At 42.5% G+C, this 20,172-nt stretch overlaps 1 protein-coding gene across 3 annotated transcripts in view; it reads right to left on the minus strand.

Annotated features, from left to right (window-relative positions):
• FANCC (FA complementation group C) overlaps positions 1-20,172 on the minus strand; it is a 143,601-nt gene that overhangs the window by 20,744 nt on the left and 102,685 nt on the right. For all 3 annotated transcript variants that reach the window (XM_059724842.1, XM_006266606.4, XM_059724841.1), the window contains exons 10-13: positions 11,351-11,450; positions 7,308-7,383; positions 5,127-5,208; positions 2,343-2,517 (exon numbers count right to left, since the gene is read on the minus strand). In XM_059724842.1, the coding sequence (XP_059580825.1) occupies positions 2,343-2,517; positions 5,127-5,208; positions 7,308-7,383; positions 11,351-11,450 (433 nt within the window). The remainder of the gene's footprint in view (positions 1-2,342; positions 2,518-5,126; positions 5,209-7,307; positions 7,384-11,350; positions 11,451-20,172) is intronic.

Raw genomic sequence — 20,172 nt, forward strand, 5'->3', positions numbered from 1 at the left:
AGATATCACGCAAAACCAATCTGTGAAAACTAATCTTCAATCCCATTAAGTGATTCATTCCTTTACTGAGAGGAAATCTCCTACTTTCCTCCTAAGAAATTTAGGCATGTCAGATTGAGAAAAAAGAACTCAAATAGGACAGGATGTTGAGCACTATAATAACACCTAAGTGCACCCTGAGACAGCTATGCAAGAGATTTGAAGTATTAAGTGAAAGCATATTCTAGGAATAAGTGACTCCAAAAAATAAGCTGTCCACCCACGTGTTCTGCAGACCTGAAAAAGTGGAACACAGAGCATAAAATATAGTTGTCTATATGTACAGCTACAGACCTTCACTGTATAGGGGAGATCTTCCCCCCTCCCTGTCTGCTTAGATGAAATACCGTAGCTGTATTTGCTTATCAGAGTCTCAGTGGATCATCTATGAATGAGAGGCATGAACTCCAGTCCAAACATTTGGTATGGCTCTTAGCTCCCAGATGTTTATAACATAGCAGCAAATCCTTAGGAGTCTTTTTGCTGTATATCAAGTGAAGTTGCAAGAACAACATTACCAAAGCCTTTGTTGGAAGGGACAGAGAGAAAGGAATTCATACACACACTCTGACTGGGATTTTCCTGAAACTGGTAACCTCAATGGAAATACATGAACAATTTTGTGGAGAGGAAAGTTCTTTCATTGTGATTTACAGACAAAAACAGAAGGTTTCTCTTGTCACACAGAAGAAGTGTGCCAAGATTTTATTATTAAAACATCAACGCCTCCCTCCCACTCTTGGCTGCAAAGCAAAACAAAACAAAACACTCCCCTCTCTTCCCCCCCCTTCCTCTTCCTTTACAGATAAAATTATCAATTCATAAATACTTTTAGGGTTGAAGTATTGTTAACCTTTAAAAAAGGTATCTATGATTTAAAAAAAAAAAAAATCTCAACTATAGCACTGGACACTTTTTTCCTCTATTGTTTGAGTTAATATAAATCCCATGGACCTTTAACCACACTGTTACACTGTGCCTTCTGCTCATCCACATAGGAAATTCCAGGATACTTTTCAGAAACACAAAGACCCTCAGTGGTACCTTGAGGTTTTAAGTAGGATCAAGAACAGGTGTATTATCTACATGGGGCCCAATGGCTCATTGTGTGGTTCCAGCAGGGTAAAGGAGCAATAAACAAGTCAAATCTGGCCACTGGGGAACAGATTACCTAGATTAGGCAAAGGTGCTGTAAACTCTCCGTATCATATAACATATTCCAAGCATGGGGTTTCCGGTTAAGTAACATGGTACATAACTAGCATGTGGCTGTCTCCAGCTTTTCTTACCTGATTCAACACTCGTTTGGCCCACCGGAAGCCAACAGTAAGTTGAAACACCTGTAAAATGCTTATTTACCCTGGGAGCCCAGCAGGTCTCATATTGGCTCAATAACAGAGGAGGTGAAAGTAATATATGGTCTTCCTTTGTCCGTTCCCCTCTCTGCTTCTGTGATACGACAACTTGAACCAGACTTTAGAGGTTAAAGCAAAACTAAGTAGGTCGTGCCACAAATTAACACAGGAAAACTGAATTAGATCATCAGATCACAGTCTAAATCAGCGGTTCAACCTTTTTAGACCCAAGGCATTCCTCATTAGACTCATGGCACCACTACATAACTGTGGGGAATTGAGAAGCACCCTGTTTCAAAAAACTAACTTATTTGTTACAGTGCTGACATCCTTGCAGAGGGGCAGGCAGTGAGGGCGGGAGAATAGCCAGGCAGGGAAGAGTCTGAGCCTGTATTTATCTGCTTTTCTCCTCACACCTCCTGGCACCCTTAAAAGGATGTTGTGGCACACCCGGGCGCCCCAGCACCCTGGTTGAGAATCACTAGTTTAAAAATTAGGATGATAGGTGCAACAAAATCAAGTTATATACAGTTAGATAAGATTCAGTGTTGCAAGATGTGACTGAAGAATGGAAGACTGCTATTACAGTACTGAAAGTGAATTCACTTTGAAGGTGGTACTGTGTTGGGGGCCCTACTTCATAGGCTTTCTGAAAGGTTACCCATAGTAATTTCAAGAGAGTAGTTATAGAACTACTAATGAAATGGATTAGAGTCAAATATTTTTGAGAAAAGTGTAATCAGAGGCACTATGCCCCAGAGTACACTTAAAAAATGCTTCTTAGATGCCAGTTAGAACTGCCACAACAATTATCCTGGAGCCCTTCTACTGGAGATGTTACAGTTCACAGAAGATCCTGCAAAACACAGCCCTTTCCACCAGAAAAATGTCTCACTTTAAGAGTAAGATTGACTACTGAATACACCCAACCATGCCTACTTCACCCACCATTGTTTGAATCCTCTGATGATTTTCATTGTATGGATTATAATAAAATGCCAATAACCACAGCAAAGCATCTGAAGACTTGGATCCTGACTTCAGCACCTGCTCTGCAGCAATATCAATCCATTCTCCAAAATGAACAAACAAATACCAGGTCTCAAAGAGGTCAGCATAAGATCTGTAACAAAATGAAATGTGTTCAGTTTCTTGGCTATTGCTTATTAAATTCTTGTGAAAGATGACAGGTTGATGGCATGAGGGCCTGTCTACTTTAACTGTTGACCAAGCTGCTTTGTTTTACTTTAATGATTCTCTTGTTTTTATGCAGTATGTACTTTTCCTGGTACTGCAGGGAAGTATGTGTAAGTCACTTCTTTATGGCTTTTAACTAGGTCCCCTCTACACATTACCTGTATCATGCAATTACCAAGCTGATTGTACAATTAATTTAGACTGGCTGCACATGCAAATTAACAAATGCACCATTAAAAGATCCAACCAGCTATAAAATTATTGCTCAAAAATGTGTAATAATTTTATAGCTGGTTGCTATCCAGCTTTAATTTGCACATGTAACAGGGTCTGCTCCCATAGCTGGAAGCCCTGTCAGGTGCACAATATACAGCTGGGGCTAGAAGTCCTGCAGCTGAAACAACTCTCAGCTCTGACAGCGCTGGGCAGCTGTGGACTCTGGGTCCTCGCAGCCATGGGGCGCAGCTGCGATCTCCCAGGCAGGGGGGCGGGGGAGGGGAGCAGGGACTGTTATCACAGCTGGAAGTTCACAGCTGCTGTGATCTCCCAGCCCCAGGGTTGCATGAGGCTCCTAGCTGCAGGAATCTGCTTCTTGCCAACCTCTCTCTGCACTGGCAATAAAATGTGATGGCATCTAGTGCATGATCCCACAATCATACCTCCTGCCATGAACATATGGCATAGCAGGAAGCATGTCTATGTGGATCACGCATTAAATCCCACTGCCCCTTTACCTGCATGTGTAGAGAGGCCATTAGATTTGTAAATGTGTAAGCTAAAATGGCGGTGCAGTTGCAACACAGTGTGAAATTCTTTATGTCAATCAAGAAACTTACATTCAGTGGGGCCAAAATTTCACCCACACATTTTAGAAAACAGGTTACTCACCCATACAGTAACAGATGTTCTTTGAGATGTTTAGTCTATATACATACTCAACCGTTGGGGGTGCACATTTAACCAAAAGGCTTTTGAAGTCAGCAGCATTTATCGGGCAACAGACATATCCCTCAGATCCTCATGCTGCGAACTGAGGGCATTGAGGGACAAAGCTGCCTTCAACATAACCCCATTCCTTCATCAGACAAAGAATTCATAGTGCAAGGAGTTTAAAGCAGCAGGAACTTCAGTAGGTCATCTAATCAAACACTATGCTTAAGACATCCATCCCTGTCTAAACCACCCCAGACAAATATTCATCTATCCTGCATTTATAAGCTTTCAATGATCGCAACTTCACAACCTCTCTTAGTAATTTGATCTTCTGCCTTAGCACGCTCATAGTTGGACATTTCTTCATATCTAACCTAAAACTCCCTATCTGAAATGTTAGCCTTTGTCCTGCTCCTGTGGAGCCAGAAGAACTACCTGCCGTGTTTCTTTTATAAACCGTGAGTCTGGTGAAACCTGAACCCACAACCTTTTAATATTCCCATATGTCAAATGAGCAACCTATTACACCACAAAGCCATACATACTAACACATATTTTGCCACAATAAGCATGCACCCAATAACCCACAGTGTCATAATTTAAAACAATTTGACAGATAATTCTCCATCTCAGTCATGGATAGTAATGTCACTGAGGAGTCAGCTTGCTGTCTGAGGAATATTAGTAGGCCAAAATGAATACCTTAATTTAAAATGTTGAAAGATTTGGAGCTTAGATGCTCATGCAGAACTGTGAAAGGCTAATCTTATCTTCAGATAAAACTCTACGTGACAATAGGCTCTTGCTACCTGTACCTGCTCTTCTTGGGGAAGGTCCCCTCTGTTATGTTAAAGAAGTGGGAGAAATGTTTGGTCAAATCCCACTCTGGTGTGTTCAAAGACAGGACAGAAAGCCTTACTCTGTGAAAAGTCCTCTCCCTTCAATGCATTCAAGAGCCATTTAATTTTCACCTTTGTAGTATGTGTCAAATCCCTCTGCCCCATCATGCTCCCCACAATATATGCCTACTGGCAGTTTATCACAACTTGTATTGCTTTAAAAAGCAGGAAATAAGATGAGGATTTCTGCTCACTAGTTTCATGTTCTGGTTACAAGGAGTAGATGACACAAGGAAGGGAACATTTCAACACAGCCTCCTATACGTCTGCTTGGCATTGCACTGTCTTTTGAAAAAAGGCTTTTGAAAAAAAAAAAAAAAGGAAAAATGTTGGCTGAAATCTTCCAGGCCTGGAAAGTCCCATGATAGCTGCAGCCGAAACAGGACAGTTGACAAATATGCTTTCCTTTTGTGAGATTCCACTTTTAGCTCTTATGAAGGGCTGGAATTAGAAAGCCTAATTGTCTGAAGCTTCAAGTGCTCAAAAGCTCAGAACCAGGTTCTAAGTAAGCTTTCCAGGCTTCCTTACACTCTACAATGTCCTGTTTTCCAATCTTTAAACTAAACTTGTATTTAGGAAGTAATAAGAACATGGCAATTAAAGATAAAGAAACCTAATTACCAAGGTAGCGAACTACGTGATTTTTTTTACAGGGTAGTAAATGTAAAGGGAAAAAAAAAGGTGAGTGATAAGTATTGTTTACCTAATGATTTCATCTTCTACTGCTGCTTTTAGCATGTCAGAAATGTGTTTCAAGTGCTGAGACCAGAATGTAGCTGGCAAATCTGGAAGACAATCATAACTGAAATTGTACCTAATGAAATATGCAAAACAATAATATACAAAACCATATCAAGCTAGTGCTAGAATATGTAAGACATAGGATTCAGTTTTCAAGTAAGTTTTAAACACTCCCAGTTGTGTTTTTTACCCATACGTAGTTTTAAAATTACTGTATATTCTTAGGATGGGAGCCTCATAGTTCAGGTGATAGGGTGCCTAACTACAGATTAGAAGGACCTGGGTTTGATCCCAGGTGAGAGTGGTGGGTTTCTATTCATCATTTCCCCTTCCAGCACAGCCTCCTATCCAATGGATTCCAGGAGTTACCTGGAGGTAAAGGAGGCCAGAGCATGGTGCTGATTGCATCGCTTCCTTCTTGCACCAAGGTTAAAGAAAGAGTGGGGCCCAGCCTGATTGGTCTGCTATCAGTCTGTACCTTTATACTCTCAGGAAAAAGAGTAATTTACTACCACAATCCTTCTCAAAGTTCAGCCTATTCTTCCAATTGGTCATAACTATCCTACATAAAATATTTCTTAATACTGATGTGATATTAAAATTAAGAACTATTATTCCCACTTCAAACCACCATCTTATTCCTGCTACAACCAGCCATCCTTACCAGAAATCATGAATCATAAAGAACTACACCACATTGTACAAGGGTATTTCAGAAAACAAAAGCAATTTCAAAACCAAACCAGTGTGTGTGCAGTGATCATTTACTAACCACATGGCTTGTCTACATAGTCATAAATGATGGGTGCAGTCAGCAATGCTGTTCAACAGTGTTCCTTGCTGCTGTGTAGTTTTCCAATCACTGTACACAAAACGGCTTTGTTTAGAAGTTGCCTTTACCTTCTGAAACACACTAATGCAATGATTTTCTGAAGCACCTAAATTGGGGCAAAAGAATCCCAAACCTGTTTCTTAAGACAAATATAATTCGTGTTTTCCCAGGTGCCTGGCAAGACAATGCATATGATGTTTAAGATGGGAGCAGTAAGAAGGCACCATTAAAAAGACATGAACACTGATTAGTTTTCCAGGCCTTAACAAGTTATTTTAATTCCTAGCATCACCTTTACTACACTGAAATTAATTCACTTTTCTTCTATTAACTTATGTCTTCTATTCAGTCCCATTTTAATTTTGTTTAAATGTTATCCATTGCATAATGTATATTTAGGGATCTCCTTAAAGCACACTGAACCAAAGGAAAAATCGTGGGCTGCTCATGGCATCTGGCACCATTTTCTCGGTCTTTTTGTAGAACCCACCCACTGATTGACCCTCACTGCTGACTGGCCAAGTGGGCTGCATCATGAGGCCCCACCCCTCACCACTGATTAACAGAGAAGGGCAGGCCTGCACAAAAGGTAGCCCTCTTAGCCAATCAGCAGCGGAAGGAGCAGCTGCCATCTTGGCTACTCCCCTTCATGCTGGCGGCTTCCTCCCCCATGGCAGGTTGCAAGGCTGAGCTGCAGTATCTACTAGCTCCCACTGGGGAACCAGCATTTTATTTTTAGCAAGTTTTTTTTTCCCAGTGATTCTGCACAACATTGTGCAAACTGCTGTTTTTTTCTGGTATTTATAGAAACCACCATTTTTCACAGTTTCCACAAAAAACACAAAACCACAATTTGAGTACACCCCTATATATAATAGATACCTACAAATAAAAAAAAATTAAAAACATATTTTGGTAGTGTTGAAGTGATATTGTGACTGTGATTGTCTAGGAAACATGAGAGAAGGATTTTTGTGGGTGATATCATATTAAACCAACTGCACAATTGGGATACTCTTCGACAAGCTTTCTAATGCAGTGCAATGCATTCAACAGTTTGTCTGTCTGTCCCAACTACTCAGTTGGTTCAATCAAAGAGATCACCTACAAAAGTCCTCACCTCACATTAGAAAAACCACTAAGTTTCCTAAATCAAGAACTTAGAAGCCAGGAAATGGAAGAATTAAGGTTGCCCGTCTAACCATATTTTGGTTCCTCTTCAAGTTATATGCAAGGTTACTTTTTCTGTAGAGAAATAATGATAACTGCAAGTTCCATTAAAATTGCAAAAAAAATCATGACAAAACTTACCAAAAGGATGCTTGAGTAAAGCTATCACAAGAGGCAGATGGCGGTGAGGAAAGTAGGCCTTCAATGGAAATTTATGCTAAAATATAAAGTTAATTTTTAAATGAGCTTTGTGGTCAGCTTCTCAGAACATAAACCTTAACTATACTAAAAGCTTGCCTTATGTAGTAACTACAGACCATAAAGAATCATATAACTAGTTTTATGTCTAACATTACAATTCTGTATGAAGAAGGGAGAGGAAGAGAAGTCAGCTTTCAAAACATAGTTATTACTGTTAATGGAACTTTTTACTTCAATGCAAACAAGTTTTACATGGGGGGATGGTGAGGGTTTAAATCTAAATGTTCCCATTTAGTGTCTGCAAAGAGAAAAAATAACTCTATCCTAATGCATCTGAGCTAGAAAGAAGAAAGAGAAACCAACTAGTCTAAAATTCATGCTTGACAAAAATCACCTTCAAAAAATGGTGAAATAAAAATTAACTTTTTAAAGTTCCTTTAGGTTTAAGAGATTCCCAGCAAAAGTAATGTATGTCTATAGTGGCATTGGACCTATAGTGCTACATGTGACAGGAAACAAAAATATATGCGACTTCTCCCCTGTCAGATACATACAAGATTTTGTGCACTTTAATTTGGATGAAATACATCCAGGATTAGAAAAATTCCCATGGACAGATTTAGCAGAATATAGGTGAAATCAAGGATAAAACTCAAGTTTCCCCAATTTTATTGACATTGGGTTAATCTATAAACTAGGTTCAAGCTTCAAACTGTGTCCAATTACATGTGATAGATTTATAGATCTTAGCTCTTATTCATTGAGTACTATGTTAAGAGTACCAACCTCACTGCATTCAGATTTTGTGAAGTACATTCAGAAACAAAGCAATATGATTCGCTTTCTCTTTATCTGTGCCTCATTTCTAAGTATGCATTATAAACAGCAATTAAAGAGAAATTAAAATCCAAAGAAAAGTACATGGGAGCCTCAGACTCCATCACTGGCATAAGACAGTCAAACCATCAAAGGTCATCAAATGAAATTAGATTAATTAAAAAATTAATAATTCTTATACTAAAATATGCATGCACTCCATTGGTGTGCTCCAAAAATTGTCATGAAAAAGCAGTATTGATCATGCTTACTAACCAAATTATTAATAAATTTCACTTGCAAGACTGCTTTCATTCATAAATTGAGGTTGATTTTCAACATAGAGACAGTTTAAGCAAAATAAAAATGTTTACCACCTTAGCACACAAACACAGCAGAACTAGTGTTACTGTACGTGTCTACAAACATATGCAGAACACAAAAACATATGCAAAATATCACAAATAGCGAACAAAGTAACATCAGAAAAAACAAGCTTAGATGTGACTGAATTGAACAATTAATATAAAAAGTACCCCAAAACAAATGTATTCAACTAATAATTAAAAAACCTATTAAGAAATATATTAAATGAGAATTTCCAGGCAAAATGGATGATAGCTTGATAGCCTAGGTCCCCCACCTTCTGGGTGAATGCTCTGTTGAGCAAAAATGTCCATCCCCACCATCACATCCTCCCTCTCCACATACATTCTTTTATGAGCTGCAGGCATGCAATCAGCATCAAACAGTGACTAAATCTGCTAAACAATCAGGGATTTGCGCAGACCTCAGTGCTCTCCTGCGCCAATTTGCGTTGCAACAGAACTTAGGCAGGAGTTAGGTAAGTAGATGGCTGATCTGTTCACACAGTAACCTAAGCACTTAGGAAACTTTTCAAATTGAACTGAAAGTGCCCCATGCATGTAGTAGCTTAAGCATTTTTGTAGCTGCTGGAAGGAAGGGTGGTCAGCCAAATTCTGCCTAAATCTTGTTGCAGTACCTACAAGGTCAATTTGGAATTGTCCCTAAGTCCATATTTAGATATCTGCATGAGTAGTCCGATTTCCAAAATATGCTGATCATGGTTTCTTCCCCTTCGTTAATTTCTGTAAGCTTTCAGAAACTCAAGAGATAATACATTTTTGCCATCTTCCCTTAACAGCACCTGATGCAATCTCCAGCTCTAAGTGGCCTGCACAGAAACTAGTAGGACTCTTGCTTGTGACCAACCCACTGCAGTCGGTTAGGAGTAGGGAGGCTTTCCACAATTTCTTCTTATCTTACACAGCTGCTGGATACAACCTGACTCTTAGAAAGAATTTCAGGATACATCTGTTTGCCTAGCCTTTCTAAACTGAATTATAAATTTCCAGGGGTTTCAGATGAGTTCTCTCCTTATCCTCAGCTATAAGTAATTTACTATACTTATTTGAAGTATCATAGGTATCATAGAAATAGGTGTTTTATAGATGCATATAATAACAACAACAATAACAGTACAGACCACACATAGAAGGTAGCCCTGATCCAAGATCGTGTGCGCCAAGTTTCAGCAAATTTTACAATTGTTTTTTAAACTCTCCAAAAAAGGGTTTGTAACTGAAATGCTGTCAGGCAGCAACTTAATCAGGTGCACTGTGAATGAAACTATACAATATTGAGTCACAGCTTTGCATCGAAAAGGTGGGTAATAGTCTATAACTCAATGTCAACAGGTGAAACGTTTTCACATGCATTACTGGCACCACAGATTTAGCTTTTGGCTAGCTGAAGGGTGTGTGATATCTACTTATAGTCTCCACCCAGCCACCCCTATATGCCTAGGGCTGCACAATGTGCTGCTGCCATGCAGTCAGGGTGGCATAAAATTAATCTGTGCAGCATTTATATGCATCAAATTAGACAGCTGTAATTTCAGCTTTAATTCCTATTGCCGGAGACTAGAAGACGGATTCAATCACTAATTAAAAGCATGTATATTAGCAGTTCTGTGATGAAGACCCACGCCTTTGCTACCATCTCCCAAAATCAAGTGGAAATTCAAAGCAGTGAAAATTCTCTGGAGTTTAAGGGTGCAGATTATTAAATAGAATAGCCTCCCGGCCATTGCTTATGTCATATCAAAGTGGACAGGAAAAATTGACCACAGTGTGAAATTATGCTTTGGATGGAGAACCTGGAAGAGGATTGTGGCCTATGAACATATTTTGATTTTTGTGAATCTGCCATATTGAAGTTTTCAAGCTGAAGTCTTGATTCTCTTCGAGGTTACCCAGATACAAAAGCAGAATTTGTTTTAGTAAGAGGAGCGTAAAAACTTCTGCAAGGGCAGAATCAGACTCTGAGTGGGGAACTTTGGAGGCTTAGACTGAGTGGAGCTCTGTCACCCTTTGCCTCATTTGTTGCAGCCCCAGTAAGAGAAGGATATATTCTGGTCCTTTGAACATCTGAGATATGGACAGACATAAAGTACTTCATATCCTGACATTTTTAAAGCACTTTTAATTTGTAGCACTTTAGTAGTGTACAGACATATAACTGCCTTCAAGCTATAGTGTCATTATGAAGCGCTTTAGAGCTTTCTGTGTTTTGGTCACAGTAATTTCTGAAATGGTAGAAAACAATTTATTGCACTGTAGCATGTCTACAGTGGTTCTATACATGGAAAATTATGACAAATTTGTAATTTTCCATGTACAGAATCTAATTATTGGGGGGGGGGGGGTTGCCTTCAGCTCAAAATTATCTCGGATTCAAGTAATTATAGTATATTTACCTCTTTTTTCTCACTAATTTTAGTTCTTTGTTCTGTATGATCCCTGCTGCTACAAAAGAAAGATTTTCAGTCCGAGATGGAGGGCTGTGCTGTAGTTCAGTATACAGTCACATAATGCATGGCCAAGATAATACCACTCATGTAAATCATGGCTTATGTTAGGGAACTGCTCTGACATGTCGGAGAAATTACTTCTGCCTTGAAGGCTCCATGTTTAATGCCAGTTAAAATGCCCAGACTGAGCCCTGGCATTTGCCAGCATTAAAACAACACCATCATTGGCTTACTGAATCCCATCAGAATACTCAAAAATAAAATCATCCTTTTCATGCAAAATCTTATAACCTCTCATTAAAAAAAAAGATTTAAAAAATAGAGGTCAACTAACCTGCTTGTTATCATTCTGGTGAGCCTGGACAAAGCACTGTGTAAACACCTGTATTATCAGCATTACTTTTGGAGCTCCATCTGTTTCCAACACTGCATTCCTGAGCATTGAAAAGTTAAATTATGACAGGTCAGATTATTAGTCTGCCAGTCACACCACTAGTAATTGAAAGAAAGAAAAAAAGAGAGAGCACACATTTTTCATGCTGTAGCCTTAAGCTGTATCTGAACTCATCAGGCTATTATGCTAGCATGGAAACCAAAGAAACTACTTACTTCAGTGACAGTTTTAAAGAAAACATAACACACGCACATGCACTCACAAAATTATATTGTTCTCAGTGTGTATGTATCAGACACACACACAACTACAGATCAGAGAAAAAAGGGCAAAATTATGAAGCAGGCTGATACCAAATATTTGTCTTTTTAAGGGTCCAATCTAACAAGACACTTAATCACAAGCTTAATTGTAAGTGTGTGAATAGTTTGATTTAGTTCATTGGGATTACTCACAAACTTTAAGCATGGGATTCAGGCTTTGCTGATTCACGGCTTATAAAAAGTTTTGGTTTCAACAAGTAGAATCTTCTTGGGCATATTGCAGAGTATAAGAATAGCATTTCATCTTGCTTAAAACTATTGGCTGTTTCACTTTTACTGTGCATGGAAAGAAGCAGTTCAGTCCAATTTGTATTTAGGTGAGGCAATGGAAAAAATTAATGAATTTTAAAAGGCTATATATACAAGGAGACTGAATGTAATGCTCATTGCAGTGCAGGCACTACCGCCGTTTAGCAATTAAAAAAACCCATTCAGTTACACCAACAGAAATTAATGTTATACTAAAGGCATGTACAGCTGTCCCATAATGACGGGCCAAAGGATTTCAAAATGCTTTCACTTATAAAATCACAAAAACCAATCCTGGGGGGTTTCATATGTCAAGAAGGTGCAGTGTTCTAACCGGTGCTCCACAACACACTATATGTAATCCCGAACAAGTCAAGAAAGCAACATAGGGGCTGCCAGAGACAGAGGCAGGGTTTTCTCCCTTTTTGAAGGGCTTGTACTGATAGAAAATAGAGAATCTTTGCTTTTCTCTTGAGAGCAGTGTATTAAATTGGGGCTAAGCTGCCTAGAAGAGAACCAGAGGGACTTATTTAGCCTTTTCACATTGTTAAAGTTCAGAGATTATCTCAAATGGGAAACAGATGTAATCACAAGTATTAAGCAGAGAAATACAGGTACTCTTCACTTAACATTGTTCCAGTTAACATTTTTTCACTATTACGTAGCTGATTGTGACAGGGAGCAACTCTCGGGGCCGGGGCTCATGCCTACCTGCCCACCTGTCTCTACAGGGCAGCCCACCCAGTCTCGCCTGCCACAACTTTGCTGTTCTCAAAATGGGTGGTAAAATACGGGAGACTGCCCATTACATGCCCTGATGCCAGGGGGCACTATCTGCAGCTCCAAACCTCCCCTACACCGCAGCCTATGCTTCATAGATGGCATCCATAGTGTCATTATGCTCCCGGCCTAGAGCCGCGCCAAGCTTAGCCCTCTCTGTCAGGCCTCTTTCACACACACATTCACTCTACCCTCCTCTCACTAGGGCCTCTCACGCTCCACCCCCTCTCACAGGGTCTCTTTCTCGCATCGACAACTTGTTCCACCCTGCTCCCATTGGAGTGGATCCCGTAGGCCATAGGCTTTACCTAGATCACACCTTGGGTAGCAGACGTACAGTCTCTTGGGTCTCTCCTGTGATCCTCACCTGGGTAGTGGCCAGCCAAGTTCCTGACCTGGGCCAAGCTTGCCCTGGCCCCTCCTGGGGCAGCTTCACTTAAACATAAGTAGCAGCCTCTAAAAAATGGACCCACCTGAACAGAAGGGGAAGAGCTGTGAGGCAGAGAGACAGAGTTTGTCCCCGAGGGGACACTGTAGGCTCTGAGGGCAAGTGAAGCTGTTTGGGAGCAGCCCTGTTGAAAGTGGGAGGGGTGATGTAACCCCAGCACAGTTTGAAAGAGAGCCGTTAGCAAAAGCCCGGGAAGGGCCCTGAGCTGGGATTGGCTGAGAGGCTTGGGTAAAAGGGGGAGCAGTTTTTCCTGCGGGGGGGAACAAGAGAGAGAGAGGGGGCTGAGGGACAGGCTGGAGACCGGTTTGAGAGTCTCAGCACAGTGGTCCCTCGGAGAGCCCCTGCGAGAGGCCTGCAGGACCCGAGTGGAGAAGCTGCAGTGGCAGGAGCAGGATCAGGATCAGGCAGGGACTGCTGGTGTGGAGAACCCAAGTCTGAAGAGACCTGACTGCAGCCGGTGTGGCTGGGTGAGCACAGCAGAGCCGGGGTGGGGACTGCCGGAGTCTGCCCTAGTTTCCCTGAGGGGTGAGGGGCCCCAGGGGCAGGCAAAGTCCAGGGAGGGGCTGCATTTGCTGGGGCTGTGAGGCTGTGCGGGGAAGGAGGGTTGCTACAGCCTGCAGCCCAGACACTGCTCGCAGCAGAACCAGGGAAGGGGGGCAAAGGCAGGGGAAGGCTGTCTTGCAGGAACTGCAGAGGAGCCGCTGCTTGCTGCTCAGAGACCCCAGGAGCACGGAGACGGACACCAGCGCCAGGGAGCGTCCACAGACCACGTGCAGGGACATAGACAGTCCTGCTACCTGAGATACCCCGCCAGGGGCAGTGCACACAGGATCCCCAGTACATCGTGTGCAAGTGAGAGACTGTGTAAATAAGTTCTCAAGGGTTTATTAGACAGTATATCCATGTGTTTATTTAATGATTATTTATTATGATGTAATAATTAAATCTTGTAAATAGTTTGAGAACTGTCTGCAAGGGTGCTTGATTGTATGGGGAGGCTCTCCGCTCAGGGCACTACAGCAGCTTCCCAGGGGGGCTGGGCAGGGCTACTGGCTACCGGGTACCCCAGGATCCCATTATTCAGATGAGGGTGCATGTAGTGTCGCGCCCAGGGTTACACATACACAAACACACACTGGGCCCCAAGCCCCACGCACTGGGCTCCCAGTCCTCTGTTCCCCTTTTTGGGACTCCACACTTCCCTCAACTTGTTCTCCAGGGGGTTGGCCCATATGCTGCCCTTCAGGCTGTCCCACAGCCCTACTCAGCACACCCCCGCTGGGCTGCCCTTCAGACTGACCCTCAGCCCTCTTCTGGGCCCTCACTACCACCCCCTCTCTAGGGTTACACATCGACTTCCTCCTTCAGGGCTCCAGGGTTTCTCTCCCCTGTGGAGGCTCAGGTGGCTGCAGCTGTGCCTGGCCCCACCTGGATCTTGCATCCTCTTTGGGCTCAGGTGGCCATAGCTATGCCTGACCCCTTGTACCTCAGTGTTGCGGGGACTAGGGGTTAAGGCGCCCCAACCCGCCTTTCACCGGGGTGGTAACTGGCCTGGCATTTCCTGGGGACTCCCATGCCACCAGGAGTCCCACCAGGCCACCCATACCCGGCAGGGCGGAGTTTTAGGTCATGCCCAGGACCAAGAACCTCCTAGCCATCCCCATCAGCTCTTGCCCTTACCTCCTCGTTGTTTCTGCTGCAGCTCAGCTAGGCAATGTTTCTGTCTCTGCTGGCAGCAGCAAACTCCTGTATTTATATAGGCAGCCAGTGTTTTAAAATGGCTGCCGCAATCAAGCACCTGCTGGCTGCTTGACTCAGCTCTTAAAGTGGCAGGTACTGCAAGTGCATTGCCACACTGATCTATTAAAGAACATACTCGTTTAAAGTTGTGCAATGTTCAGTTATGTTGCTTGGCAGCTGCCTGCTAGTAGGTAACTACTGTCACGTAACTGGATTCACTTAACATCATTTCACTTAAAGTCGCATTTTTCAAGAATGTAACTATGACTTGAAGCAAGGAATAGCTGTAATACAAAAATAACTAGCGATAACCTGGGCTTTAAAACAATAAAGTAAGAGTCCATTCAGAAAAATAAAAAAGTAACATGTCTGGACTAAAATACATCAAAACACATACACTCAGTGAAGTGTATATAAAACATGGAAAACAGTAATGCTAAAAGAGGTAAAAGGGTGGTCATCATCCAGGTATAAATGTCTAAGAGAAGATGACTGCAAAAAGGTGACTATTTATCTAAAGCATACAAAACTGTATATCTAGTCATAGAGCAGGAAAATACTAGTCCTTCTAGACCAGTAGCTTCCTAAGCTCCCTGTTGTGACTGAAACTGAAATATGGTATTAATTTCTGGGCAGAACCTCACTAAAATTGGAGGGACTTCAGAGAAGAACAATAAAAATGAACACAAAGCTGTGGGGACCACCTGATCAGAAATGATTAAAGCTACCTAGTACATACAGATTAATTTACTAATGAGTACAGGGGTAGGGAACATAGTCATTTTCAAATAACCAAGAGATCAAATGCCAAGAATGGGAAGGAACTGTTGTACAGAGTGTATGAAGTGAATATAATGGGATACAAGAGAGAAAAGGATAAGAAAAGGAAGTGTAAGCTGAATAACAAGGAGGAAAAAATATTTCTTCCTTGTAGTGAGGTCTATCAGGCTGCATCACAGTATCCCAAGGGACATGCTGAATTTTAAAAATCTGTTGGAACTTCTAAAAATCAGACTGAGCAAAATATTAAGGTGAGTCAGGCATAATCCAGCATTGTCAAAATGATTTCATAGACTTCATAGACATTTGGGCTGCAAGGGACCCCAGAGGATCATCAAGTCCAGCCCCCTGCTCAGGGGCAGGAAGTCAGCAGGGATCATAGGATCCCAGCAAGATAAGCATCCAAATGTGTCTTGAAGGCGTTCGAAGTGGGTGCTTGACCCGCCTCCAGCAGCAGTCTATTCCAAACCTTGGGGGCTCGGACAGTGAAGAAGTTCTTCCTTATGTCCAGCCTGAATTGGTCATGGCGGAGTTTATGACTGTTCAATCTTGTCATCCCTTGGGGCACTCTGGTGAACAGACGTTCCCCCAGATCCTGATGAGCACCCTGATAAACTTATAGGCGGCCACCAGATCACCCCAGAGCCTGTGCTTTTCCAGGCTGAAGAGTCTTATGACTCTCAGCCTCTCATCATAAGGTCTGTTTTCCTGACCTCTGATCATGTGCATGGCTCTCCTCTACACCCTCTCAAGCTTCTCCACATCCTTTTTGAATCGTGGAGCTCAAAACTGGATGCAGTACTCCAGCTGTGGCCTCACCAAGGCCGAGTACAATGGGAGAATGATGTCCTGGGATTTGCCTGAGAAGCATCTATGGATGCAAGCCAGCATTTTGCTCGCTTTACTAGCCACAGCAGCACACCGAAGGCTCATGTTCATTGTGTGGTCAGTCGTGACCCCCAAGTCCCTTTCATCTGTAGTGCTAACCAGTGCAGCACTGCTGAGCCTATAAGCATGCTGCAGGTTTTTCCTCCCAAGGTGGAGAACCTTGCATTTTTCGGTGTTGAACACCATCAGGTTCTCGTCCGCCCATTTCATGAGCCTGTCAAGATCTGCTGGGATCACCCTCCTGTCCTCAGGTGTGGATGCTTTACCCCAGAGTTTGGTGTCATCGGCAAACTTAGCCGCTTCTGACACCAATGTCTACATCACTGATGAAGATGTTACATAGTAGAGGTCCTAGGACAGAGCCTTGAGGGACCCTACTGGTGACTGCACACCAAGACGATTGGCTCCTGTCGACCACCACCCTCTGGGTCCTACAGTGGAGCCAATTCCCCAGCCAGCGGATCGTGGTGAGGTCAAGGCTGCAGCTAGCCAGTTTAGCCAAGAGGTGACCAGATATGGGATACCAGACTGAAAGCTTTTTTAAAGTCAAGATATACAATGTCGATCTCTTCCCCCTTGTCCAGGTGATAAGTCATCTGGTCATAAAAGGAAATGAGATTGGTCAAGCAAGACCTACCCACAACAAACCCATGCTGGGTATCCCTCAGGATATTGCCTTCAGCTAGACTGTTAAGGATGGCCTCTTTGATAATCTTTTCCAAGACCTGCCCCAGGATAGAGGTCAGGCTGATGGGCCTGTAGTTTGCCGGATCTCCTTTCCTCCCTTTCTTGAAGATAGGCACCACATTGGCCCTCTTCCAATCATTGGGCACTTCACCAGAGTGCCAAGGGCTCTCAAAGATCCATGCCAGGGACTGAGTTATGATGCTTGCCAGCTCCCTGAGTACCCTTGGGTGTAAGCCGTCAGGACCAGCTGACTTGAAGGTATCCAGCCTGTCAAAGTGTTCCTTCACGAGGTCAGCTTCAATGGAGGGCAAGGAATCTCCCTCACCTGGGCCTCCCTGACCCACAGTGGGTAGGGCCATCCCATGGGACTGGTGAAAAACTGATGCAAAGTACCCATTTAGCAAGTTAACTTTTTCCTGGGTATCGGTTGTCAGTTGCCCCATTTGGTTTAGCAGGGGTCCAATGTTGCCCTTGCTTTTCGTCCGGCTCCCCACATATCTAAAAAAGGACTTTTTATTGTCCTTGATATTTGTAGCTAGCTGGAGTTCCATCGCAGCCTTGGGTTTCCTGGTTTGCTCTCTGCAGGTCCAGACCAGAGCAGAGTATTCCTCCTTGATGGCGGTTCCAGTCCTCCATCCTTTGTAGGTCTTCCTTTTAAGATGCGGAAGGTCTGCCCGTTCCCTGGAGAGTGAAGGGGGCTGCTGTGCCCTTTTGGTGGACTAGCTGATCTAAGACTAGACTTTAATTTCTGTTGTCTATAATTTTATTCTGTCAAAACAAATGGTTATAAAAGAGATGTTCCTTTACATCTGTAACATGATTTTTTTATAGCACGTGTTACATACGGTCAATTATAACAAACCCATAAATTATGAAAATTCCTTCTTGCCACCTTGGTTAGAGACAGACAAAGCCTGAAAAAGCCTGAGCCTGAACTAATTCAGTCTTTGCAGGTTAGTCTAATCTGGCTAGGCTAAACTGGTTTGTAACCAGACAGACATCCCAGAAATCGAGGCACATGCCTGCAGTGGCTCAGGCTAGAAGCCGGGGGATGCTAGAGCAGTCCTCCCTTCCTTTCCACACTGCTGAGCTGAGGGGGGTATGGCCAGGCCCCAGTAGCAGGCTCTGATTAGGGAGGGGTGCCCCCCACTCCTGAGCAGCCCCGCAGGGAATTGATCACAATGTTTATCACCCCATCAGAAAACAAAGCCTCTCTCCATTAGTTCAAACTCTTCTTAAACAGCTTTTCCAAGGAAGGAACCAGTCTCCCACAGCACAGACCACAGCCAGCATGTTGTATGCTAGGGGAAGCCAGGAAGATGCCTGCAATCTCTGATGAAGCTGCAGCCAGGGAGCAGAGGGGAGGGGCCCGCCCTGCTGTGGAGCAGAGAGCCCAAACCAGCCAAGAGAGCATGTCAGGACTTAACATTATGAAACTTATATAGGTCTGCTCTGGGATGGTACTAAATTTGGGGTACACAAAACAGTTTTGTGAGAAGGGCTGGTAGGTCTTTGAGGATTCAGATCTAGTGCTCATTCAAGTCCAATTCACAAACTGGGCCACCACAAAAGAAAAGAGCTGTTATAAAAGCAACTGTAGAGTGGCTCCACTGCTATTTCATAGCCGGAAGCAGAAAATCCGGTCAGTCCCTGCACCAATCTTGCAAACTTGGCCTAAACACAGGGTCAAAAATTTGCCTAATGTAGCAGTTCTCAACATTTATAGGTTCCCAGCATCCTTTTATATCATTCAAAAACAAATTTATTTATTACACTGCACAGGGACTGGGCAGTGGGCAAGGACAAACTTGCACTTACTTCTTCATATAGGGACTAGGCAGTGAGAGGGCAGTGAGAGGGGAGGGATACCTTCAAAGGATCTCATGACACTGATTGAAATTCACTGGCTTAATGGCATAAAAGGGATTTTTTATTAAAAAAAATATTGTCCAAAAATTGTGGTCCTTCTTATAGAATTTAAGTTCACCACATCACAGAATCAACAGGTCCTGGCTTTATTATTACTCTCAGGTGTCAAACACTGAAAAGTATGTGGTTCCCAAACATGTATGAAAGAGTATCTTACAGGTATCTTTTGAGATCTCCACTCAGAGCTGGTTTATAGCTATCAAAGAAATCTTTCTAAATTCAGTATTTGTACTAAAAAATCTACGCTGCCTTTGAAGACAGTTCGGCTTTAACATTCTATGCTTGAAAAAAGCAAACCTGAAGCCACATCTGAGCTGTAAATCCAATTCAATTCCCAGGGAACAGATATATTCCTGAAATGCTGTTCTTATGGAACTTTTGATGAGCTGTACTTCATCGATTTTAGTTAAAAAGTATTGTGCTCTTAAAACTGTTACTGTTATTAAAACTGCATGATCAGTGCAAAAACAGGGCTATTTGCCCTTGAAAAGAATGATTTAAGTATTTGCATGCAAATGATAGTCAAAAGAGGGGAAAAAAAGAAAGAACACTGAAAACCAACTACAAAGACCTGGAAGCCCCCACGTGGTGAATTGTGTACATTGCTTTAAATAATATTTAATACACTGAAAAATTAATCTTCCTAATCTACTCTTGGTTCAACCCCTTACTACTATAAAGATTAGAAGGAATGGCATGCTATAGCCTGCTTTACAAAACAGCAATGCTGTAACGTAACCAGGGTATAAAGAGGACCAGAGGTTTGTGCGTGGAAAAAGTTTGACATAAGTAAAGCCTTGCTTAAAAAGTGTAGTGGGAAAAAGATAGGTTATTGTCATTATAACTCTCAGTCATGAGATCAGTTATAAGTGGTAAACAAGTGGCTCAATCAGCTGTGCACAGATAGATAGACTGGTTAAGAAAGGGAATTTTTGGAA

This window comes from Alligator mississippiensis, chromosome 3 (assembly GCF_030867095.1).
Source record: "Alligator mississippiensis isolate rAllMis1 chromosome 3, rAllMis1, whole genome shotgun sequence".
Classification (NCBI taxonomy): domain Eukaryota; kingdom Metazoa; phylum Chordata; order Crocodylia; family Alligatoridae; genus Alligator; species Alligator mississippiensis.